The sequence below is a fragment of the Drepanopeziza brunnea genome (genome assembly GCF_022702325.1).
Source record: "Drepanopeziza brunnea f. sp. 'multigermtubi' strain 214-2 chromosome Unknown ctg5, whole genome shotgun sequence".
Lineage (NCBI taxonomy): Eukaryota > Fungi > Ascomycota > Leotiomycetes > Helotiales > Drepanopezizaceae > Drepanopeziza > Drepanopeziza brunnea.
The window spans coordinates 1356895-1380408 of NW_027094068.1; the positions used below are offsets into that span (position 1 = coordinate 1356895).

The 23514-nt window shown below is 50.7% G+C and overlaps 8 protein-coding genes across 8 annotated transcripts; 6 read left to right on the forward strand and 2 right to left on the reverse strand.

Annotated features, from left to right (window-relative positions):
* Positions 1 to 4303: 4303 nt before the first annotated feature.
* L3040_003691 (uncharacterized protein) lies at positions 4304 to 6838 on the forward strand (the record flags this gene model as incomplete). Its single annotated transcript, XM_066156511.1, has 11 exons — positions 4304 to 4316; positions 4597 to 4619; positions 4929 to 5170; positions 5226 to 5290; positions 5352 to 5404; positions 5505 to 5512; positions 5582 to 5675; positions 5733 to 5894; positions 5958 to 6009; positions 6064 to 6512; positions 6563 to 6838. 11 exons carry the CDS (start codon positions 4304 to 4306, stop codon positions 6836 to 6838), a joined length of 1437 nt encoding a protein of 478 aa, XP_066012093.1.
* Positions 6839 to 8171: 1333 nt separating this feature from the next.
* L3040_003692 (uncharacterized protein) lies at positions 8172 to 9629 on the forward strand (the record flags this gene model as incomplete). Its single annotated transcript, XM_007294695.2, has 1 exon — positions 8172 to 9629. The coding sequence occupies one exon, from the start codon at positions 8172 to 8174 to the stop codon at positions 9627 to 9629; it is 1458 nt and encodes a 485-aa protein (XP_007294757.2).
* A 385-nt stretch (positions 9630 to 10014) lies between these two features.
* On the reverse strand, positions 10015 to 10584 carry L3040_003693 (uncharacterized protein; the record flags this gene model as incomplete). The annotated part of the gene is made up of 3 exons (XM_007294694.1): positions 10015 to 10355; positions 10408 to 10486; positions 10555 to 10584. The coding sequence occupies 3 exons, from the start codon at positions 10582 to 10584 to the stop codon at positions 10015 to 10017; spliced, it is 450 nt and encodes a 149-aa protein (XP_007294756.1).
* A 205-nt stretch (positions 10585 to 10789) lies between these two features.
* L3040_003694 (uncharacterized protein) lies at positions 10790 to 13463 on the forward strand (the record flags this gene model as incomplete). Its single annotated transcript, XM_007294693.1, has 2 exons — positions 10790 to 10853; positions 10906 to 13463. 2 exons carry the CDS (start codon positions 10790 to 10792, stop codon positions 13461 to 13463), a joined length of 2622 nt encoding a protein of 873 aa, XP_007294755.1.
* Positions 13464 to 13841: 378 nt separating this feature from the next.
* Positions 13842 to 15608, forward strand: L3040_003695 (uncharacterized protein; the record flags this gene model as incomplete). The annotated part of the gene is made up of 5 exons (XM_007294692.1): positions 13842 to 13906; positions 13972 to 14039; positions 14092 to 14171; positions 14231 to 14935; positions 14991 to 15608. 5 exons carry the CDS (start codon positions 13842 to 13844, stop codon positions 15606 to 15608), a joined length of 1536 nt encoding a protein of 511 aa, XP_007294754.1.
* Positions 15609 to 16248: 640 nt separating this feature from the next.
* On the forward strand, positions 16249 to 17990 carry L3040_003696 (uncharacterized protein; the record flags this gene model as incomplete). Its single annotated transcript, XM_007294691.1, has 2 exons — positions 16249 to 16448; positions 16505 to 17990. 2 exons carry the CDS (start codon positions 16249 to 16251, stop codon positions 17988 to 17990), a joined length of 1686 nt encoding a protein of 561 aa, XP_007294753.1.
* A 1269-nt stretch (positions 17991 to 19259) lies between these two features.
* On the forward strand, positions 19260 to 22362 carry L3040_003697 (uncharacterized protein; the record flags this gene model as incomplete). The annotated part of the gene is made up of 7 exons (XM_007294690.1): positions 19260 to 19327; positions 19377 to 19539; positions 19593 to 19760; positions 19821 to 20478; positions 20527 to 21553; positions 21602 to 21681; positions 21728 to 22362. The coding sequence occupies 7 exons, from the start codon at positions 19260 to 19262 to the stop codon at positions 22360 to 22362; spliced, it is 2799 nt and encodes a 932-aa protein (XP_007294752.1).
* Positions 22363 to 22426: 64 nt separating this feature from the next.
* On the reverse strand, positions 22427 to 23311 carry L3040_003698 (uncharacterized protein; the record flags this gene model as incomplete). The annotated part of the gene is made up of 1 exon (XM_007294689.1): positions 22427 to 23311. The coding sequence occupies one exon, from the start codon at positions 23309 to 23311 to the stop codon at positions 22427 to 22429; it is 885 nt and encodes a 294-aa protein (XP_007294751.1).
* Positions 23312 to 23514: the final 203 nt, after the last annotated feature.

Below are 23514 nucleotides of genomic sequence, written 5' to 3' on the forward strand. Positions count from 1 at the left end.
ACATGGGATGGGTTAATCAGGAGATAAGGAGGTAGGTACCTGCCGTTTCTGGATCTTGATTGCCGGGCTAGAACGATTGTTTGAGCAACTAAGCGAGCTCTACGCGATCAGCCGACCCAATATAGTAGTAGGTAGTTAACATGGCAAGCAACGTACTAGTACAAGTAGAACAGCCCAATGCCTTCTCCGTACGTTGAAGGTTTCTGGGTGGGTCCAAAAGAGCGGCTGGAAGCCACTGTGGGCCACATTCCATCAGAATTTCGGGATTGCCGAAGCGAAGTGTTCGGAGATGAGCTTCTTTATCTGCTCTGCAATGCAGATGCACCGTTTGCAGATGGCCCCTGTTTTTTGGGGGGGGGGGGGGGGGGGGGGGGGGGGGTTTGAAATATATACATATATATGTATATAAGGTATATATATATATATATATATATATATATGGACTGCGAGAGCGCATGAAAGAGTCTGAGAACATCGGCTGATACTGATTTAAGTGGCTATGGCCAAAATCTCGGGAATCGGTGCAAGGTCTACCAACCTCGCCTGTCTGGAAGTCAAACTCGCCAATGCCAGTCGAAGAGGAATTTTCAAAACATCGGCATGAGTGAAGAGGTGACCTCCGCGGAGCGAGATGCCTCGGAGCGATTTTGTGCTCCCTCAGTCTCCTTAGCATAGCATAGCATAGCATAGCCTGGAAGAAGTTTTCTGCCCCGTGCAAAAGTAACAGTGGCGCATAACGCACACACGGACTCGCTACTTTCTTCCGCAGTCATTTGCTAAAGCCCCTAGATGATGCCTCATCGTGCGTCTATATACTTGGTGTAGTTATTTCTGACAATATGGGAGGATCTGTGCATCCATCCAGCAGTAGCCAGGATGATCACGATCGCAGGGTGTGTTTTTCGCCCGGGGTCGCTCTTCACTCACATGCCAGACACCTATCGGATCGCCTCTGGTGTTGCACAACACTTTGCATTGCGCCTGATGTTTCTACAGCTCCAGGTTCCCCACTGAATGAGTGTGTAAAAATGGCACATTGTCGAGAGAAAGCAAGATATTACTGGGTAGTTGAAATTGGACGGGCGTCGAACAAAATGCTGGCCTGGCTTTGACTTGCCGGCGCTGCTGCAGAAGCCAGGAGCGCATGCATGCTGTCAGTTATTGTTTAACGGCATAGCTTCGGGTTCGGGTCAATTCGTGTCTCTTGAGGTTGAGTTTGCTGAACCGTGCTGCTGAGCAATCTTCCCTCTCAGCCTAATCGTGATTGAGGCATATTTACGAATGATGATGATCCAAATGTTAAATGTACCGTGAGCATTTGACAAAGATTTTGTTGCCTTGAAGGAGCTGGGGAGGTCGTTAAGGCCCTGGGCGGTAGGCCGTTGCAGATACGGGGGACAGACCCCAAGTAGCCTCATTGTCAGATGTCAGGGAGCATGCCTTCAGGAAATAGACACTTAGGCCCGCGTCCATAGACCGGGTAAATCCCGATAGCTTCAAGAAGCAAGCGGGCCTCGATACGGGTGGCTGGACGGTCGTACGGTGGTCGGATCATGGTTGAGATATACCCGCATTGAGATGATACCACGCAGAGCGTTGGATGCAGTCCGACTGACAAGCTCCGCGCCAACAGCCTAAACGGTGTACCTGATAGGTGGCCGAAGTTCCGAAGCGTATCGAGGCCCTGATCTTTGAGATTGAGCCGCCAGGGCATGGCGATGGGTTTGTTGGCCTTCAAGGTACGGTTGAACTATGGGCTAGGGCTTGCGAGATTGCACAATTCCCAGGGCACTTTCCCGAGCAAGGGAAGTACGGTAGAAAATTCGAACAGCTGGCGAACGTCCCATAGCATCTACCAATCCTAGATATGTTCCTGTCAACGCGGGCATTGATAGTGAACTCGGCGCGTAGATGAGTCTAGCCTACAAGAGCTCCCCTTGTGTGTGGCCGTCAACCTGGACAGTGAGTATATATCCTGTTAAAGGTGATGGTTTCCCTTTTCCCCCAGGCCGCCGTCGGACCTTCAGTTGTTGTATTAATCAGCGCAATTCGGAAGCGGCCTGAGTATCCCGATGCAGAGATTTGGTTGAAAACCTGCAAGAGACAGTCCCGAAGAACACAGGAAGGAACTCGGGCCACCATGAATTGCAAATCGGTAATTAGCCGATACATGCGCAGAGCCTCCTTGCTGAAGGAAGAATCTCGAGATGAATTCATCAATACACAATCAGGACAAACTGCGATAAACGAGGGCGGCCTGTTATGGCCACACCATATTATCTATGTGATAGGATCACGGTATTTGTGGAAGCGGCAATCCAGGTAGAGCACCTTTTGGCTTCCTTTTCGACTAGACAAAAGCCTGTGAGACAAGGATGGGAAGAAATGGTACTCGCCATGTAATAATTATGCAGGCCAACTTTCTGACGGCTGACTTTTGGATTCCGAGGTGCAACAAGCAGCATATAAAGTGTAGTGATGTAACATCGTCCCTCGCGGAAGCTAGCCGCTGCATGCAAGTGGCTAGATTTGACAACACGCAGACATCGGGATTGATGGCGGGTGTGCGATTAGACGGTACAGAGAAACATGAAGGAGAGAGCGAGCCATAAATTCAACAAGTGTTGACAAATGAGAGAGTGCGGGTCGGAACCCTCAATCCTTTTGAAGTTCCATGCATGCTGCAACGCATGTACCGACCGTGATGGATCTGCTGTCAGATTCTTGACTTTTCTGGCTGACACGCGTATGTATGCATGCGGCGAGGAAAGAGAGTGACTCCTGTGGCGGGAAGTGCTCCGAGGACACTACCGTCGGTACCGAGGGCCTGTCTGGCTCCGTCTGTATGGTGTCAAGGTCAACTCTGAACCCGCGAATTAGTGCCCAGCAGGAGCAGGTCAGATTCTTCAGCGGCGAAGAGCTGCAGCAAAGCCGGGCGGAGGAAGCGGTATGTGTGTATGTATGTGTGTATGTATGTATGTATGTAGAAGCACGCGAGTCAAGTCGTAAGAGGGAGGATTGGACGTTTCAGTCCCTCGCACGAAGCTGGACTCGTGCCCGCCGTGGATGGATGGGAACCGGAGGGGCCTCTCGTTTCCGTCTTCCAAGATGTACCGAGTGCTCTCATCGCTAGAGTTAGGAGGAGGAGGAGAGAGTTCGTCTTTTCGAGGAATGGGGGATAAAATTTGAGGTTGGCGGAGGTTTGGAAATTGGAGGTTGAAGGTTGAAGGTTGAAGGTTGAATTGGGTTTGGTGATGAGGTTGAGAATGAGATTGAGATTGAGGGCCCAAGTACTACGTAAGGTAGGTAGAGGGAAAGAGAGACCGGCCCACTTTTTTTCTTCTTCTTCCTCACTGTCCCTACGCAGCCGACCGACGCGAACTACGTGCTCGTTGCGCCTTTTCCAACTTCCAACGACCAACGACCAACGACCAACGACCATCGACCTGCTCTCGTCGTCCCAGCGCAAAGGACATCTAATCTGATCACTCTCTCTTCAATTGACTTCCGCCTTTTCTCCTCTGCGTCAGATTCCGCCGCCGCCTCCGCCTCCGCCTCAGTGCGACCGACACACAAATACACACACACACACACACACACATACACACACAAGCACACGCACACGCACAAACTGTCTGTAAGTTACGCACATCAAACACAAAACGCGGGTCGGGTTGCCAGCCTTCTATCCTATCCCATCCCATCCCATCCCATCCCATCAAGCAGGGCGGGGAATTCGCATTGGTCAGGGTCGGGATCAGGGCCAGGATCAGTTTCAAAGATCAGGATCAGGATCAGGATCAAGACCAGGACGCTCTCTCTCCTGCGCGTCAGCCTGCGCGTCAGCCAGCCAGCGAGCCTGCCTGCCTGCCTGCCTGTCTGCCTGCCTGCCTGCCTGCTTTGCCCAGCCTTGCCTTGATCTCCTCCTCCGCATGTTAGATCCGTCCAACGAACGAACCAATAATAATAATAAAAACCAAAAAAAAAACCCCCCCAAAAAAAGATTATTAAAAAAAAAAAAAAAAAAAAAAAAAATCCCCTACAAGCAAATGAGCGAGTAGCATTTCCGTTGCTTTGCTAACATCTCTCTCTCTCTCTCTTGCAGATCAGTTCTGGTTGTACGCGCGCGTAGCCAGCCAGCGTCCCTCCTCAAGCTCTCCGATATACGCTCTCTAGGTCTGCACTGCACTGCACGTAGCTCAAGACGCAAAAGCTGCCTCAAATCGACATACCTACACCTGCCTACCTGCCTACCTGCCTACCAACCTACCTACCCCATCCACTCGGAAGATACATCGCAACCATGTCGGGTGCAGGTTAGTTGTCCCCTCCAATCCAAATCCCAATGCCAATCTCCAATCCCTTGCCCCTACTCCTCCTCCTCCTCCTCTTCCTCCCTCCCTCGTTTCATCCATCTATCCATCCATTCACTCAGCCTGGGTCCGGAGTCGAGACGACTCCTGCTTCTGTGCACAGTCTCCCTTTTACTCTGCTCCGCTCTGCTCTTGTCTACTCTCCTCTCATCTACTTCTTCATTCTTAAGCTGCTGTTCGGCATGAAAAATTCCCAATTGCTGACATCTCGCCGCACTTAAAGTAGACGACTCGTATCGCCCCGGAGTAAGTTGTCACGGATCAATATCTTTCTTTACCCCCTCCCGTCGATTGGAGCAAGTTGCGCCCGAGATTGCTGCAGCAAGACCTCTTGGTGCTTCTGCCAGATAGTATTGTTGAAATCTGCGCTCGAGATCGACTCTAGCCTCGTTGTTGACGCGAATTCACTTCTAACACCTTGTGGGCGGGCTCCACACTTCACCTTCCACTCCCCCACTACTCTCCCGAACATCCCGGCAACTCCTATCCCCCTCTCCCATCTGTCACCTTCTCCATTAATTCTTCAAGACCGCAATAGTGACTTACGTCCAACAGCGCGAAAGATCCCCAAGAAGACGCTCCCGCTCTCCCCGATCTACCAGACGTCGCTCCTACAGTCCTCGATCTCGCAGCCGAAGCCGTGAAGATCGACACCGAGGTGACAGAAGATCTCGCAGTCCTATCAGTGGCGGGATGTCTGCCGGTGGAGGAGCACCGCATCGATCCTTTGAGGAAAGAGCCCAAGCTAGAGAGCAGATGCTAGCCAGCCTCAAGGACAATTCGCAACAAGATCGCCGGTCAGTAACGATCTGGGAAAATAAAGAATGGATTTACGCTCACAGTTGGATTCAGGGTCTACGTCGGTAACCTCAGTTATGATGTCAAATGGCACCACCTGAAAGATTTCATGAGAACTGGTTAGTGGTTATTATTTCACGGACACAACTGAGTTGGAGCTGATTCGAAGTGCTTCTCTAGCTGGGGAGGTCTTATTCGCAGATGTGTTGTTGCTTCCGAATGGAATGTCGAAGGTGGGCGCCTATACATAGCTGGCATTTTGAGTTTTTCTTTTCTGGTTTTTGAAGGAATGTTGGATTGACGGATTGGGACGATGTTCCGCGGGACATGTAGGGATGCGGGTAAGTCTCCCAAAGAACTACTATGTGAAGAAAAAAAACCCTTTGCATCAAAGACTAATTTCAATACAGCATTGTAGAATATGCTACGAGGGAGCAAGCTCAGCAGGCCGTCAACACTCTCAGCAACCAGAACCTCATGGGACGACTTGTCTACGTTCGAGAAGTAAGTCTTTATACCACGTGGTCCCCGGATGGAGATGGACTAATCGTTCCATGTCAGGATCGTGAGGCCGAACCTCGATTCACTGGTCCGCCTTCAGGAGGTCGCGGCGGATATGAAGGTGCCATTGGCGCTGGCCGGGGTGGATTCGGTGGTGGATTTGGAGGCGGCATGGCTGGTGGTGGCGCTGGTGGCGGCGGTCGTCAAATCTACGTCTCTAACGTTTGTTACATCCTTCCCTTAGTGTTAGCTCTTGGGGAGCATTACATTGACTTGCTCATCTAGCTCCCTTACACCGTGGGATGGCAGGATCTGAAGGATCTGTTCCGTCAAGCTGGTAAGTCTGACCTTGTTGCTAACAAGAAGATAGTGGGAATAACACTCTAAATAGCTCGTAACGGCGCTGTCGTCCGTGCGGATGTTCACTTGGGACCAGATGGCCGCCCCAAGGGGTCCGGTATTGTTGCTTTCGAACATCCTGATGATGCTCGCAATGCTATCCAGCAATTTAATGGTTATGATTGGCAAGGTCGCCCCCTCGAGGTTCGCGAGGATCGTTTCGCTGGCTCTGGTCCTGGCTTTGGCGGTCGAGGCGGATTTGCGGGCGGGCGTGGAGGTTTTGGAGGAGGATTTGGCGGCCGTGGAGGTCCTGGATTCGGTGGCCGTGGAGGCTTTGGGGGTGGCTTCGGAGCTGGTGGTCGAGGTGGCTTCGGAGGAGGCTACGCAGGTGGTATCCCAGGCGGTGGATTCGACGCCGGTGCCCCTGCTGCAGCTCCTAACCCCTTTACCGATTACGCTACTGCTGGTTCCGAGAGGAGCGAGATCATCTATGTTCGAAACGTAAGTACCAAATGACTTGAAGCTTGAAAATATGCGCTAATGCATCGCAGCTTCCCTGGTCTACGAGCAACGAAGATCTTGTGGAACTCTTCACCACCATCGGAAAGGTTGAACAAGCCGAGATCCAGTACGAACCAAATGGCCGATCCCGAGGAACTGGTGTTGTGCGATTCGACAGCGCCGAGGGTGCCGACACAGCTATCGAGAAGTTTTCTGGCTACCAGTACGGTGGACGCCCGCTGGGACTGAGCTTCGTTAAGTATCAAACTCCTGGTGGCGTTGATGCCATGGAGACCGAAACCTTGACTCAGGATCAAATCATGTGAAGGGGTCATTCGTTGTCAACGACTCCTCACGATTTTGACACGCCAAAGAATCGCTTGTTACACCAACCTTTCCTTTTGCGGTCCCATCTCCTTTCCTTGCATGTAATCAAATTCGCACAAAAATTGTTACGGACACCATATCAGTCCCAGGCTGAGAGGCGCGGGTCTCATCTTCCTTTGCTTCGTTCGGGGTACTCTCTGTCGCTTTGGAATCTGAGGTCACATGGTCGTATGGAGAGAGAGAATGTGCCATTGCCGTTGATTCCTTGAAAAAAAAACTGCCCAAATCAAATCAGATGCGTTGAGCATGATGATGCGTCTAGCGCACTCAATACAATGATCTTGAACCTTTTATTCTCCAGGCAGGATGAGCTGTGAAAATCTGAATCCTTGAGGCCCTGAGCAATACGGAAAGCATGGGTACACTTTCAATGCCTCCCTTAGGATGACTCTCTTGATTCACAGGTGTTTAATAACTCTTACTCTATTTACTCCCACTCTGATAGACGGCTAACAATAACAGGACTCGGGGTAACGTATCAAACAACGCATGATTCGAGTCCAGTGATTCACATACAATACCCTTCACAGCCCTGCCATTCACTCTATGGCACTCCATTGAAGAGGCACGCATAACTCATTTAAGCCATGAGCGAACGTCCTTGCCACTTCGCAACTGTACAACAAACACATCTTACTCACTCTACTCGAAGGTTCTTCTAGACAAATCATCTGGGGATCTAGAACACTCATACTATCTTATCAAATCCGAACTCGACCGCAACAAGAGTCAACTCTCAGCCTCACATATACACACTGAGCCGTGAGGGCGATGTGCCTAGTCGTCCCCTTTACACTCCCTTGCTGCCCGAGGGTATACGTCGAAGTTTCTAAACTCCCCAGCTGCCCAAACTCCTGGCCGGAAGAAAAATGCCCTCCAGAGCTGTGCATCATACAATTCTCAGGATATGGCGTCGAGCAGAAGGAATCCGGGACCTGCTGGCGATGCTTGGCCAAACATACTGGGGCATCTGGACGCGAAAGAGAGTTTATGAGGCCAAAGATCGACAGAGCGACCCAGGTGCTTGGGCCGTATGCATATGAACTCGGAGCCCTTGGGAGGAAGAGGAAGACGGAGAGGGATGGGGAGTGCTGGTTCTGCGGTGCGAAACGAGGCTGCCGGAGTTGTGGATCGAAGGAAATATTGGAGGGGGAGGGGCATGAAAAACCCCATTTCACTGGATTCAAGAGATTCTGGGAGGTTGAAAATACCGAAGGGAAGGAGGTCGCGCGCAAGCGGGCTAAGACTGAAAGAACGGATTCCCAGCAGAATATGAAGCCCCCGGCCAGAACGTCTCGAAGTACTAAAGAGAAGGAGGTCGCGCGCAAGCGGGCTAAGACTGAAAGAACGGATTCCCAGCAGAATATGAAGCCCCCGGCCAGAACGTTTCGAAGTACTGAAGAGAAGGAGGTCGCGCGCAAGCGGGCTAAGACTGTAAGAACGGGTTCGCAGCAGAATATGAAGCCCCCGGCCAGAAATTTCGACTTTCCGGATCCGAGTGGTGCTTCGCAGTGGCAACAGCAGCAGCAGCAGCAGCAACAGCCCTACCCTCAGCTTTGCAACTCAGATCCACAGCCAAGCAGCCAAGTTCCTCGGACGTTCAACGAAGAGGTGGGAGTTCACAGTCAGGACCTCGGGGCCTATCCAGTAGGGGAGGTCTCGTATCACGGCTTGTCACCAACTGCTGGATCCGCATTTGACGGCAGAAACGAGACACAACAAGCGGGAAGATGGCAAACGATCCATATCCAGCAGAACAACATAGCCGGACCTTCACACATTCCGCCTAACCAACAAAGACAACAGCAACAACAACAGCTGACCCGGCTCGACAGAGATAGGGAACGGGCCGACTTCAAGCCTGAAAACCAACTCTCTCGTCTCTCCTCACGCCCAGGTGGCCCAAATTCGCGACCACAGCCTCATCAGGGATACGGAAGCTCGAGCTCTGATCAGGAGCCGCAGCAGAGGGGCCAGTTGGTGGGTAGTAGAGCGCGAGAATTGCAGCCTCGGCAATACTATTCAAATGAGCATGTCGCCAGTGCTGGCTTCCCATACCAAAACACGAGCCTGTATCCTCCAGATCCACCACCGCTTCAACAGTATGGTTCGTCACTTCTCCCGTTCCACATTGACAACAACAGCTCTCCAAACTCCGATCCTCAAAAGTACCATTCGGGTGGCTATGCGGAGTTCTCAGGCATCAAACCTGCGCTCCGAGAATACCAGGCACCGCAGAGGTCTACAGCTGGACCTTCCAGGTTCAACACTGCTCAGCACCAAGTAGGCAGCGATGGCTCTCATGGCTTCATACCTCCACAACGTGACTTTCATGGCTATGCACAGTCGACCCATCTCATCGACCCGGCTCTTCAAGCCACGGATAATCCTCAACACCAACAAACTTATGCAGAACATTCCAGTAACAACAAAGACGGCAATACTGATCGAAATCAGCCCGGTCGTGACGACCTCCATAATGCTCCTGAGGCCCAGTACCCTTCAAATGACGGATACGTTCCATATTTTAACCAGGACCTACAAGTTCAACCTGGGAATATGCCCCAGGCCAACTTTGCGGATATGGACAACGTCACACTGGCGCCGATGTACGGCTGTGCTCTTCCATCTCAGAGCCAACAATATTCTACAGGTCAGAGTTCCAGCCGGCAATCTGTTACTGAGAAAGGGAAAGGTGCTGGGCAGCAAACCCAGGCCCAACAATTGTAAGAGTCGAGTAGGCGGAGGAAGAAGTGTACAACTTGTGAGATGTGGCGAGGCTTTTATCTGAATACTGGTTCGTTGGGTTTGATTCCAGAATGGGTGGCTTTATACATATGCAGGTCGGGATTGCTATTTGTATGCTAGCCGAAGACGGACAGACAGAGTCTTCCACCATTTCTTAGATGTATTATATGCCGTCCTTAGTAGCATACATAGCATAGCGTTGGAGTAATGGAATAGCAAGATCTTTGCCATCCCTTCTACCCTCAAAACAACACATGCCCTGTCTCACCACGTAGCGCCTCCATGCGCAAATCTGGGTGGGTATAACCTCTGTCGCCTTCCATGCCAAATGTGCTTTTTATAAAAATGAACCTCGCAACCACGACATCTAGTCCTTCTTGGCCTCAGCGCCCGCCACGCCCGCCGCGCCCTGCTGCTTCCTCTTCTTTGCCTTTAGCTTCTCCTTCGCCTTACTCCTATCCCTCTTCTTCAGCCCCGACATACCCAGCTTGCACACCTCCGCATATTTGGCAAAGAAAGCCTCTAAAGCATCGGCCTCAACAACCGTAGAAAGCTTGACCTTCTTGGCGCGATTTTTCTTGGATTTGCCGTTCGTCGCCCGGATAATGATGGGTAGCGGTTTGGACGGGCTCTGGTCGGGGAAGGGCCTCTCGGTTTCGGTCTTGGTGGCTGGTGAGTCGTCGTCGTCGGCTTCTTCGCCATACGACACTGCGATCGTCAGAACATGCTGTAGATGTGCGCTGGTCTATTGGTTACAGACTGCGTTTTTGAACCAGGAAGATGCTTCCATGGTCTTTCTTTCTGCGCTCGTCGAAGAGCTCGGAGAGGCGCAGGAAGAACTATTTGCGCGGTGTCAGTGACTATTCCATTCATTATACGCTCCCTGTTCAAGCAGCTCATTACATACATCGCCATTGCTCAGGTGCCCCCTCGACATCTCTGCGGCTCAGGTGGTGAGAAATGAGGTTGATTGATGCTGGATATCTAATATCTCAGTATCTCTGTACAGGATGGTGGTGGCATGTTGATGGGGTGGGGTGAGAACCCGGGAAATCCTCGGTAGCCTGACCTCTCCATCCCGCGTAAATTATTTTCGAATCCGGGGATTTCTGAGCGCACCATCATGATCGTACATCTATGCAATGGCGCCGAAACAGAACCAGTTGAAGTTACCCAAATCTCTCATTGATCAGCTGGGTGGTGAAGGTGCGTGGAAGAAGGAAATTTTTCCGAACTTGATAATTGATGCAGATTACAGATGCTCTTTCTGGTGGGCGCAAACAGAGATCAAGAGCTGGGTCGAGAAAAGAGCTGCGTAAAGCTGCACGGGTAGAAAAGAAGAGCGCAAGAAGTGGGCCTCCCCCCGAGAAACGAGCCAAAACATTCCATCAAGCAGATCGTACTGCGCAGCCCAAGCCGCCGGCCCAAAAGGCAGAGTCGGCGAACCCTCCTCGACAGGATCTAGTTGAGATACCGAAGCCCAAGCCGATTCTAAAGCGTGCAAAGAAGGTCGACCAGGAGCTCGAGGAAACTAAGAAAATTCGATCGTTATCACCACCTGCGAAAGTATCGAGAGCTGTGCAGGACAAGCTGGCGGAAGAAGATGCTGAGATTGCTGCGTTGGAGAAAAAGTTGGGTCTGGTAGGGAAGAAGGGCCTACCGCAGTCGTTCAAGGACGATGGACTCGATGAGCTGCTCGATGGACTAGGTGCTGAGGAGAGCGAGGATCAAGGTGTCCAGCAGAAGAGGAAAAGGAAGGCGGAGGGAGACGAATGGCTAAATCGAAAACGGAGGGAGGCGCAGAATGCTGCGAAGGGGAGAGCTCCAGCAATACAGGACGAAGAAGCTGATGACGGCGAAGAAAACGGGAGCGAATCCGACGAAGAGGTTCTAGAGGAGGGAGACGAGGCTGATGACGACGATGGGGCTTCTGACATGTCTTTGGATGTACCAGAATTTCCAGATGATGATTCACAGGAAGATGAAAGTAAAATGGGGGACGAAGACGTGCTCGATGCGAATAGTGACTTCGGTGGGTTTGATTCCGACGATGACTTGGACGGAGATGCGCCTTTAAAGCCTGCTAAAAGAGTTCGTGAGAACCCGTATGTGGCACCTGTACGTGGTGGCAGTGCTTCATCTGAGAAGTACATCCCGCCGTCTTTACGCAAAGCAGCATCCTCGGATTCCGAGGATCTAGTTCGTCTGCGGCGCCGAACCCAAGGATTGATCAACAGGCTCACAGAAGCGAATTTGCTATCGATTCTTGCAGATATCGAGAAACTCTATCGCGAGAGCCCACGGCAACATGTTACGTCCACATTGGTGGATATATTACTGACATCTGTTTGTGAGCCTACGAGCTTACCCGATACACTTATCATCCTTCCGGCGGGCTTCATTTCTGCTATTTACAAAATCATCGGAACCGATGTTGGAGCTCAGGTCATCCAGAGAATTGTGGAACTATTTGACGAGCATTATGCACACGCTACGGCTGCTGGAAACCATGGCTCAGCAGCTGCAACGACCGACAGCAGTAAGGAGACGTCGAATTTGATTATGCTTCTTTCGGAGATGTACAATTTTCAGGTCGTAGGAAGTCATCTCATGTTCGATTACGTCAGATTGTTCTTAGAAAAGCTCTCCGAGGTAAATGCTGAGTTGTTATTGAAAATAATCAGAGCGTCCGGACCCCAGCTCCGACAGGACGATCCATCGTCACTCAAAGCTATTGTCGCCATGCTCCGGCCTGCTATTGAGAGCGCTGGTGGAGAGTCCAACCTATCTGTCCGAACGAAATTCATGATCGAGACGATCAACGATCTTAAGAACAATAAGATGAAGGCTGGGGGAGCAGCATCGGCAATCACATCTGAACATACCGTTCGAATGAAGAAGATCCTGGGTTCTCTCAATACAAGAACTATCAAGGGCAGCGAGCCTCTACGAATTGGTCTCAAGGACATCAGAGAATCCGATAAGAAGGGAAAGTGGTGGCTTGTAGGTGCCAGCTGGGCCGGCCATGGAGATGAAGATGCCAATGAGCCAGCACGCTCCGAACCTATCCAAAAGACTGCTACACCTATCGAAGATTCTGGGACAGCAGACCTACAGCAACTTGCGCGGGAGCTTGGAATGAACACTGACATTCGACGAGCTATTTTCATTACCATCATGTCCGCAACTGACTTTCATGATGCCTACCAACGGCTGATGAAGCTGAAGCTTAAAAAGGTGCAAGAGTTCGAGATCCCTAAGGTTCTGATCCGATGTGCACAAAGCGAGAAGAGCTACAATCCGTACTACACCTTGATTGCGAAGAAAGTATGTGGTGACCGAAGACTTAAGACCTCTTTCCAATATTGCCTGTGGGACCTATTCAAGAAGATGGGCGAGTCAGAGGAAGATGAGGACCCCGAAGATCATGTTGAGGCACTGGATACCCGGCAAATCGTCAACCTCGCGAAGATGTTTGCCACGCTGCTGGTCGATGGAGGGTTGGCTCTTAGCGCTCTCAAGAATCTCAACTTCAGCTACCTACAAGTGAGGACGAAGACTTTCATGGAGATTTTCTTCATCACAGTTATCTTGCAGTCTCAAGAAAAGTCCCAGCCCAAGAGGGACGAGCAGGCTGTGGTGAAAATATTCAGCCATGCGAAAGGTATACCACAGCTGATCAGAGGCTTGCAGTACTTCTTGAAGAAGGTCGTGGGCAAGACGGATATCGCGGGTGGGAAGGAGGAGAAGGCGACGGTAAAGTGGGCTTGTAAAGTAGTTGGAGATACCCTTGCGGCTTTAGCTGTAGATGCATGAATGGGAGGGTTTTGTTGGTACACTTATTTCGAGACTTGGCCAAATGGTGCTATATTGTTGGTTTTGAAGGAGAGGAATGAGCCAGGTATAGATGAACACCGTTTAGTCGTTTGATGAATAACTTTAAACATTTTAAATAAACCTTTTCTCCGGTCTTCTACAAGGCTATAGCCACAGACAAAGAAAAGAGACAACTCAGAATGGGGGTCCGGAACCATGTAAATTGGTCTTGTTTGTAGAGTCGTAGGAGTAGCGCGGGTTAAAAAACGGAGACGGAGTAGCCGAGAGGCGGAGCCGCCTCTTGCTGGTGTCCCATCAAAAACATCTTGTCCATCCAGTGGTTCCTAACGTTAATCACCACAACCAACTTCACAAACCATGCTTCGAAGTTTAGTATTGCCACGGGCGGCTGCCAGATCTGCCTTCAAGCAAAGCTCGTCGTCGTAGGGCGCCCATCAATTGCGTTGCGAGTTGCAACCCCGGATCAGCGAGCTAACAATCTCTTCAGCCTTCCTTCCATTGTCGCTCCTACATCGATTGCGAGATGGTCGCGACGAGCATATGCGACGGAAGCTGGTCAGTTGCTCTTGGGCTCAGCTTTGATAGGGATGGAGCTGACGGCGCGCAGAGGAGCAGGATTTGGTTATCATCGGAGGTGGTGTTGCTGGATATGTCGCAGCTATCAAAGCCGGGCAGGAAGGAATGAAGGTAGGATCTACACACGGCAACAGAGCCTCATGATGATACATGTTTGACGGATCAAACAGGTTACATGTATTGAGAAACGCGGCACGTTGGGCGGAACCTGCCTGAATGTTGGCTGCATCCCCTCGAAAGCTCTCCTTAACAACTCGCATCTCTACCACCAGATTCTCCACGACACGAAAGCCCGCGGTATCGAAGTCGGCGATGTTAAACTCAACCTGGCACAGATGATGAAGTCGAAGGATACCGCTGTGGCCGGTCTGACGAAGGGTGTGGAGTTCCTGTTCAAGAAGAACAATGTTACATATGTCAAGGGCACCGCAGCTTTCTCTGGCGAACACGAAGTCAAGGTCAACTTGTCGGAGGGCGGAGAGCAAACCATTCTCGGCAAGAACATCCTTATTGCCACTGGCAGTGAAGCGACGCCCTTCCCCGGACTTGAGATTGACGAGAAGAGAATCATCACCAGCACTGGTGCTATCGCACTGGAGAAGGTGCCCGAGAAGATGGTTGTCATTGGTGGAGGTATCATTGGTCTTGAGATGGCCTCAGTCTGGTCGCGGCTAGGCTCTAAGGTCACGGTTGTGGAGTTTCTGGGACAGATTGGTGGTCCTGGAATGGATGCTGAGATTGCAAAGTCCGCGCAAAAGATCTTGAAGAAGCAGGGTATTGACTTCAAGGTTAACACAAAAGTCATGGGCGGCGATGCCAGCGGCCAACAAGTCAAGCTCAGCGTCGAGGCTGCCAAGGGTGGCAAGGAAGAGACTGTAAGTTTGATAAGGCTGCTCATGTTACTAGCCCTCACGTACTAATTGTTTTCAGCTCGATGCAGATGTCGTCCTCGTTGCTATTGGACGTCGACCGTACACTGCCGGTCTCGGATTAGAGAACATTGGTGTTGAGACTGACGACAAGGGAAGACTGGTTATTGACTCGGAATACCGAACCAAAATCCCTCATATCCGTGTCATTGGCGACTGCACATTTGGCCCAATGCTTGCTCACAAGGCAGAAGAGGAGGCCGTTGCCGTGGTGGAGTACATCAAGAAGGGATACGGGCACGTCAACTACGGTGTCATCCCATCTGTTATGTACACCCACCCCGAGGTCGCGTGGGTTGGTCAGAACGAGCAGGAGCTCAAGGCTGCCGGCACCAAGTACAAGACCGGATCGTTCCCTTTCTCTGCCAACTCGAGAGCCAAGACCAACCTTGACACCGATGGTCTGGTCAAGATCCTTGCCGATGCCGAGACCGACCGAGTCTTGGGTATCCATATCATCGGACCTAACGCTGGAGAGATGATTGCGGAGGGAACGTTGGCCATTGAATACGGTGCGTCGAGTGAGGATATTGCACGCACGTGTCACGCGCATCCTACTCTTGCGGAGGCGTTCAAGGAGGCTGCTATGGCGACATACGGCAAGGCTATTCATTACTGAGCATACCCAAGTGTACGATAGGTAGATAAACTGCGAAAAGCTTTCGAAACGGATCAATAGTGCTTTTTTGAGGGGCCTGTGTATGTACAGTTTGAGCGAAACGCCGGTACCCTAATGAACAAGCTGAAAACCGACACTGAGTAAAATCAAAAATCAAAACCACTGCTATAGTAGTCCGTAAAGCATAGCGCGTGACGTCTGAAATACCTGCCCTGCAGAGATGATGTTTAAGTAATCATGAGAGAGAAGGCGTTCCACCTCCTCATGCTCGTTTGTTTGTTTGTTGCTCGCCAAATATCGCTTATTCCGAAGTTGAGGGTGGTCATCCTTGGGTCCACAGATGATTGAAATGGATATAATGTGTAATCCAATTGTTTACTACATACCGGTATGACGTCGCTGGGTAATGAACTGGGGCTCCAATTCAAATTCACGCCTAAGCCTTAGCGAGCCACTTAGAGGCCCCGACTGAGATGAGTCCGCGTTCCCCACATGGCCCGAGATCTGACTTCATGTTAAAGTCAATCTCCATCGTCCGAACTCTTGACGGCCGTTTTTCTCTTTACCGATTGATCAAAACATCCAGTCAAATCCAAAAAGCCGCGGCCACTTCACCGATTGGTCTGGTTAATCCTTCGCCATGTCTTCTAAGTCCACCCCCCGCCGGACAGAAGTTTTATTGTCTCGAAGATATATCGAGGGCTTAATAGCGGATGGGAGGTCAATCATTGTCGTCAACCAGGCGGTGCTGAAGGTCGATCCGTGGCTCAAATATCATCCTGGAGGCGACAAGGCTATCCAACACATGATCGGCAGAGACGCAACAGATGAAGTAACTGCGTATGTGTACCTCCATTGCTGCATCGAGGCTCTCTGGTACTGACCGACTCCTGCAGGCTGCATTCCCCGGAAGCACAGAAACAAATGGAGCGGTATAAAATTGGACGGATTGAAGGTCGTTGGGTGAACTTTGTCCCTCCGATACAAGGTGGAAGATTTCGGTCATACTGTGCGGGGACCTCAGACGCAGAGGACGAAGAGGACAATGTCGAGGACCAGACCACCAGCTCTGAAAATTCGAGGGCTCCTTCTCCCATATTCGATGCCGTAGATCTGACCGTTCGCCGACGCATACGATCTAAGGACGATCGTCTGTTATCTTCTGCATCATCTGTATCTTCTGTCGCAGAACTAGAAGACGGAATGTCTTACCTGGACGCCCAAACTAAAGAGCAGATCGAATTGGATCTCTCTAAGTATCCGTCTCTGGACCTCAATACCCAGGACGAGGTCATCACGAAATACCGTCTGCTAGACCAGAGATTACGAGAGGAGCATCTCTACGACTGCAACTACTCTGCCTATGCGATTGAAGCCTGCCGTTACACCTTCCTCTTCTGTGGGATGCTCCTATTTCTGCGCCTGGGATGGTACGCTACCAGTGGTCTGTTCCTAGGTTGTCTCTGGCATCAGCTGGTATTTACAGTGCATGATGCAGGACACATGGGTATTACCCACAACTTCCACGTCGACACGACAATTGGTATTATCATTGCTGATTTCATTGGCGGGCTGTCTGTTGGCTGGTGGAAACGGAACCACAATGTCCATCACATTGTGACCAACTCTCCCGAACATGATCCGGACATCGAGCATATGCCGTTCTTTGCTGTTTCTCATCGGCTGTTTAACTCGCTCACGTCGTCCTTCTATGAGCGTGTAATGACCTACGATGCATTTGCACAATTTCTGTTGCCATATCAGGCGTATCTTTATTATCCAATTCTTACATTTGGACGGTTCAATCTCTATGTGCTGTCCTGGGAATACCTCATTCGAGGCTTGGGACCCAAGAAGGGACCTGCGTGGTGGCATCGATGGCTAGAGATTACTGGACAAGTCTTCTTTTGGTACTGGTTCGGTTATGTTATCATGTACAAAACCATCCCAACTGCCTCCGGCCGTTGGACTTTCCTCTTGGTCAGCCATATGATCACCATGCCCTTGCACGCTCAAATCACCTTGTCCCATTTTGCCATGAGCACTGCGGAGCTGGGGCCGCACGAGTCGTTCCCTCAGAAAATGCTGCGTACCACCATGGATATCGACTGTCCCCAGTGGTTGGATTTCTTCCACGGAGGTCTGCAATTTCAAGCCATCCATCATCTCTTCCCTCGGATGCCCAGGCACAACCTTCGTCGAGCCCAAAAGCTTGTCCAAGAATTTTGTATCGATGTTGGCATTCCCTACGCCCTGTATGGATTCGTGGACGGGAACAAAAGGGTCATTGGGAAGCTTGGGGAGGTGGGAAGGCAGGCGGCAATCCTTGCAAAGTGTCAGCGAGTCGTTGCTGAGAAGGGAGATATTCTGCATGGACATTGAGCTTCTTGAAATCAAAAAAAAAAAAAAAAAAAATCAAGGCACTTGGTGGTACCCATATTCGACTGCATCTCCGTAGAGAAAGCCTATACTTGCAGTTTCAGAGATGAGAGAGCCGTCGCTTGAAAGAGGCGGTCTCGTATATGACTACCGATTACATTAGCTCAAAAGTCCTCGTAGAAATTTGTATGAATATAATAAGGCTATTTTTATCAATCTTGTGCAATGCAGTATTCGGAATGCTCTCGACCAAACAAACAGCCATCTAAATGGCAAGGTTTCCACGATATTGTTATTGCGAAAACCATAGTATTTGACAACGATTCTCTCTATACGATTTGACAAAACCACAATAGTTGCGCTGGACCAAACGGGCCCTAAGGCTTCCCGGTGGGATTTGATACGAGTAGGGGACGACGCTGTGAAGGACGTGCTCTTTTTTTTTTTTTTTTTTTTTTCTTAGGGACTGGGATAGCTGACTGATGGGATTTCAGACGAAAAGTGATTGTAATCGTATGCATTGTTTAACATTGGAGAATCCGTCTGATGAGACCGAGTAAGTTCTGGTTGCAATTGCGCAGATGTCCTGACGTGAGACGTGAGATGATGTTCGTAGCTGACGACCCGGCCATCCATATGTGTACAAAATCCCGTGTGATACAATACAAAATCCGTGATCGGATCGAATCCTCCGAAATGCAGATAAGCCCGCAACGTAGAGACCAGAAGAGGTACGGTAGCCAAACTGTTCTTGACGACCTTTAAACATGCCGACTACTCCTGGCAGGCGAAGGAAAACAAAACATGCTGTCGCTTAAATCAATAAATCAAAACAAAACAGGGCCTCACCCCGACGACACACGTGACTTGGCATGCGGGCGAGGGTTTGTGCCAAGGAGAGTCCAAGCTGGAGCTCGGAGCTTGACAACGACAACGACAACGACAACGACAACGAAGACAACGACTTCACAGCTTCTTTACTTTTCTCCACCACCTTATCTTTTGGAAGCCAGCCAGTTGTCCTGTCTCGTCGCATATTCTCCACTCCCACTCGGGAAATCCGGGTTCCGGCACCGGTAAATAAAGGCCGCAAAACGACTCCTGCCTGCTGTGCTGTGCTGTGCAGCTAGCTTGCTCTCACTCACTCACGTGCTGCTCCTTCCTGCCTTGCTTCTCCCAAGCTGAGCGAACTCCATTCTCCTCCAGCATTCGAACTTGCTGGACATCTTTCTTCAAGCATAACATGTTCTCAGCACCCAGCTAATACTCAAGATGGAGCAGAGCGTCCAGCGTGCGCTGAACGATAAACTCTACGACAAACGTAAAGTCGGAGCTCTAGAGTAGGCAAATCCATACCCATTGAATTGCTCGAATTTAACCCTTTATCAGGCTTGAACGTGCCATACGGGACCTCACGGCTGCGAAGGATTTCGATAGAATCAAGACGATCATCCAGCAGCTTTGCAACGAGTTCGCTTACGCTGTCCATGCACCTCACGCCCGAAATGGAGGTCTCATCGGACTCGCAGCTGCTGCTATTGCATTAGGGCCGGTATGTCCCAAAAATCTCGTTATGCGTAATATGCGGCTGACGATCTTGTAAAGGACTTGGCCCGGTACTTGGATGAAATCGTTCCTCCCGTGCTGGCCTGCTTTACCGACCAAGATGCTCGAGTCCGTTATTATGCGTGCGAGAGCATGTACAACATCGCAAAGGTCGCAAAGGGCGAAGTGCTACCCTATTTTAATGACATTTTCGATGCGTTGTGCAAAGTACGTTGGCCCCCGGTTCCTCACAGATGCAGGAAGCCAGCCGTACTGATGCAAAAATAGTTAGGAGCAGACTCAGAACTATCCGTCAAGAACGGAGCCGAGCTGCTGGACCGTCTGATCAAAGACATTGTTTCGGAATCGGCAGCAACATATGTATCAATACTTCAGACTGCAGAAGACCCGACGCTAGAGAACGACAAAGAAACAACAGATGAATCCGTAGATTTACCTACAGCCTTCTCGCTGGTTAAATTCCTTCCTCTGCTCAAAGAGAGAATCTACGTGATCAACCCATTCACTAGAACATTCCTGGTGGGCTGGATCACATTACTCGACTCTATTCCGGACTTGGAACTCGTGGCCTACCTTCCAGAGTTCCTCAGCGGACTGTTGAAGTTCCTCAGTGATCCAAATCGAGATGTTCACGTTGCTACGCAGGGGGCCCTGGAAAGATTCCTGGGCGAGATTAAGCGGATCTCACGGATCAAGAAGGGCATCGCAGAAAGTCGAAAAACTCGCAGTGATGTAAAGCGGAAACGTTCAGTCTCAATGGATAGTGAGGTCTCGACAGGCGTTGGAGCCGATGCCGATGAAGGCTCCGAAAGTGGCGATGACAAAGATGCTAGTGACGACGATGACTGGATCCCAGGACAAGATGTGCAGGTAAATCACAAGGAGATTCTTGAGGTTCTCACGGCCAACCTTGATTCGCCCCTGGGTATGTTTTGTTCCATTTGTCTACGATACCGCAACTAATCGTCTGTAGAGGAGGACAGTCTACTGGAGTCTCTACGGTGGATTGTCGATTTCCTTGACATCTGTCCCGAAGAGGTGCTTCCATTCGCGCCCAAAATTCTTGCCCATTTGCTACCCGCTATGGCCAGTGGCGTCGAAACTATCCGACTCGCGGCAGGAAGAGTCAATACTTCGTTGATGAACTATGTGGTGTCACTGGGCGATGAGGGCGCGCCTCCAGAAGCAGCCTCTGGGCCATCGAGACTACCCACATCAATAGTGAGGGATAGTGCTGGACCCGAGAGACGAGATTCTTCCACGAATACTCGTGGATCCATCTCCAACTCTCGCGAGCTGGACAGGTCATCGGAGGTTCAGACACCACCTCCGATGTATAAAACCCCGTCGCCTTCCTCACCAGTGCAACCTCAGGTCGACCTTGATTATGCGGCGGCTGTCAATTCTCTGACCCTCCTCTTCCTCAATGATCATGAAGCTACAAGAGTTGCCGCTCTATCGTGGCTGCTCATGCTACACAGGAAGGCACCTAGGAAAGTCCTCGCCTTCAATGATGGCACATTCCCCGCCCTCCTCAAGACGCTTTCGGATCCAGCAGAGGCAGTGGTCACTCGAGATCTGCAGCTGCTTTCTCAGATATCGAGGAATAGCGGTGATGACTATTTTGCCTCCTTCATGGAGAATCTATTACAATTATTTTCGACTGATCGGAAACTTCTTGAGACTCGTGGAAACTTGATAATTCGCCAGCTCTGTGTCAGTCTCAGCGCTGAGAGGATCTATCGTACCCTTGCCGACTGCATCGAGAAAGAAGAGGATGTCGAATTCGCCAGCATTATGGTCCAGAACTTGAACAACAACCTCATTACGGCGCCAGAGCTGGCCGAACTTCGAAAACGGCTTCGCAATGTGGAGACAAAGGATGGACAAACCTTTTTTGTGGCGCTGTTTAGGTCCTGGTGTTACAATGCTGTCGCTACTTTCTCCTTATGCCTGCTTGCTCAGGCATACGAGCAAGCATATAACCTGCTCCAGATTTTGTGAGTCTTCATTCCACGATAGGGTGGGGATTCGCTGACGTGACTTAGTGCGGAGCTCGAAATGACAGTCAATATGCTCATTCAAATTGATAAACTTGTGCAGTTGCTCGAATCCCCAGTGTTTACTTGTGGGTTTGGTGGTACGTACTCACTATGTCCGCTAACAGATTCTAGATCTTCGGCTGCAACTATTAGAGCCAGAGAAACACCCTCACCTCTACAAGTGCCTATACGGCCTTCTCATGCTGCTACCCCAATCCTCCGCCTTTGCAGCATTAAAGAACAGACTCAACAGCGTTAGCGCAATAGGCTATCTGCACATTGCCCCCCGAGCGTACGTATCTCAATCTCGTAATAACAGTGTCGTCGAGGCCATCTCTACATTTCAATTTCATCAACGTCAAAAGAGTGGTGAAACTCATGCTTCTTCGTTTAGCACGCCTACAAACACTGGGCCGTCAAGCTTCGATAGATCCAGTCGACTGAAAGGCAGGGATGAGGGTGGCATTCGATGGAACGAGCTTTTAGATAAGTTCAAAAGCGTCCAGGAGCGAGCCAGGAGGGTGGCAAAGAGATCGGGTGGAGATTTCGATGATGGGCTCGGCATGATGTCGGAGCCTCGAGCGGGAGACGGTTCAGATGCAAGAGCATTCAAGGATTTGACTCGACTTCATGGACCACCGCAAATTGTCAAGGATGCAGCAACAAATCCAGCCGGGGCTCAGCCAACGGCGAATAAATCGAAGTCAAGCCTGGGGAAGTTTGGGCGGTTGGGAGGAGCGGTATCAGGTACTCGACCCAAAAGATAATCATGGAGGCAGAACAGTTTTTTGCTGCAGGCTTCACACGAAATTTTAAATGTAGGGAGCTTCATCATGGTCTCGTTTTCTGGGGACTCTCCCGTTCCACCAGACTTTCAAACATGCTATCCCGCTGCAAAGTAAGATCTCGTAATTCCACCCTAAGACCTTCCAGCTCCAACCTAGCCAAGTCTGTGTCTTGTGGTAGACCATGATAGCTCTTCACTTGCGCCTCTAGATTCTTCACAGTCTCCATCAGAGACTTGAACTTGTCTTCCTCCATCTTCACATCTTGAATAGTAATCTTCGTGCTAGTACCCGCTGATAACGAAGCCACTCGGTCCTTCAGTTCGGGAAGCTTGGAGGATAAAGCTTTAGCCCTCCTCTGGTAATCAATCGTCTGCTTCGTAAGATCCGCTGACGGCTGGTACGCATCCCCTTGCAAGTCCCCGATCAGTACATTGATACTCTCAAGCTCACTGATCAGATGCGCTTCCAGAATTGATATCCGCTCGCTAGCCTGGTCCAAATCGTAGGATGCAACCTGCAGATCAAGCATAGCCCTTCCCAGTCTCTCGGTCGTAGGAACCGGCTGGTTGAGAGCCACACTTAACGTCGACAGTGCTTCCAGACTGGTTTGACCTTCGCGCGTCAGGCATTCTTCGAGGGAGGCTAGGAGTTCGGTATGGGGATCGGCTTCTTCCTTCGCTTGGAGGTCTTGAAGAGCTTTGGCATCGATACGGGCGAGGAGGTCGCGCTCTTCGTCTGCGGTGTCGTTGAGGGTTGCGAGGGCGAGGAGGGCCTTGAGTGTGTCGTTGTTACGCTCGAATGACGGCGGGCTTTTGCCGTTGAATTTGATCGAGAGCCAATTGTCGATGTAGTTCCAATCTTTCGCTGCGGCTAGCTGTTGCCGAGCTGCTGTGGGGGAGAAGATGGCGCCGGGTGAGAGATGGGCCATTGTTGATCGGGGGCGGTGGTAGCAACGCCTGGACGTTGAACGGGGGACGATGGCATGAATAGCTCAGGGCTCCTATCATTAGAAGCGCCTATAAATAGAAAAAAAACTCTTGGCGCGACAAAGGTCGGCCTGGAATGTACTCAGTCACCGAAACAGGACACCTTTTTCTCTGATCCGAGATCTGCCAGCTATCGACGACTTTC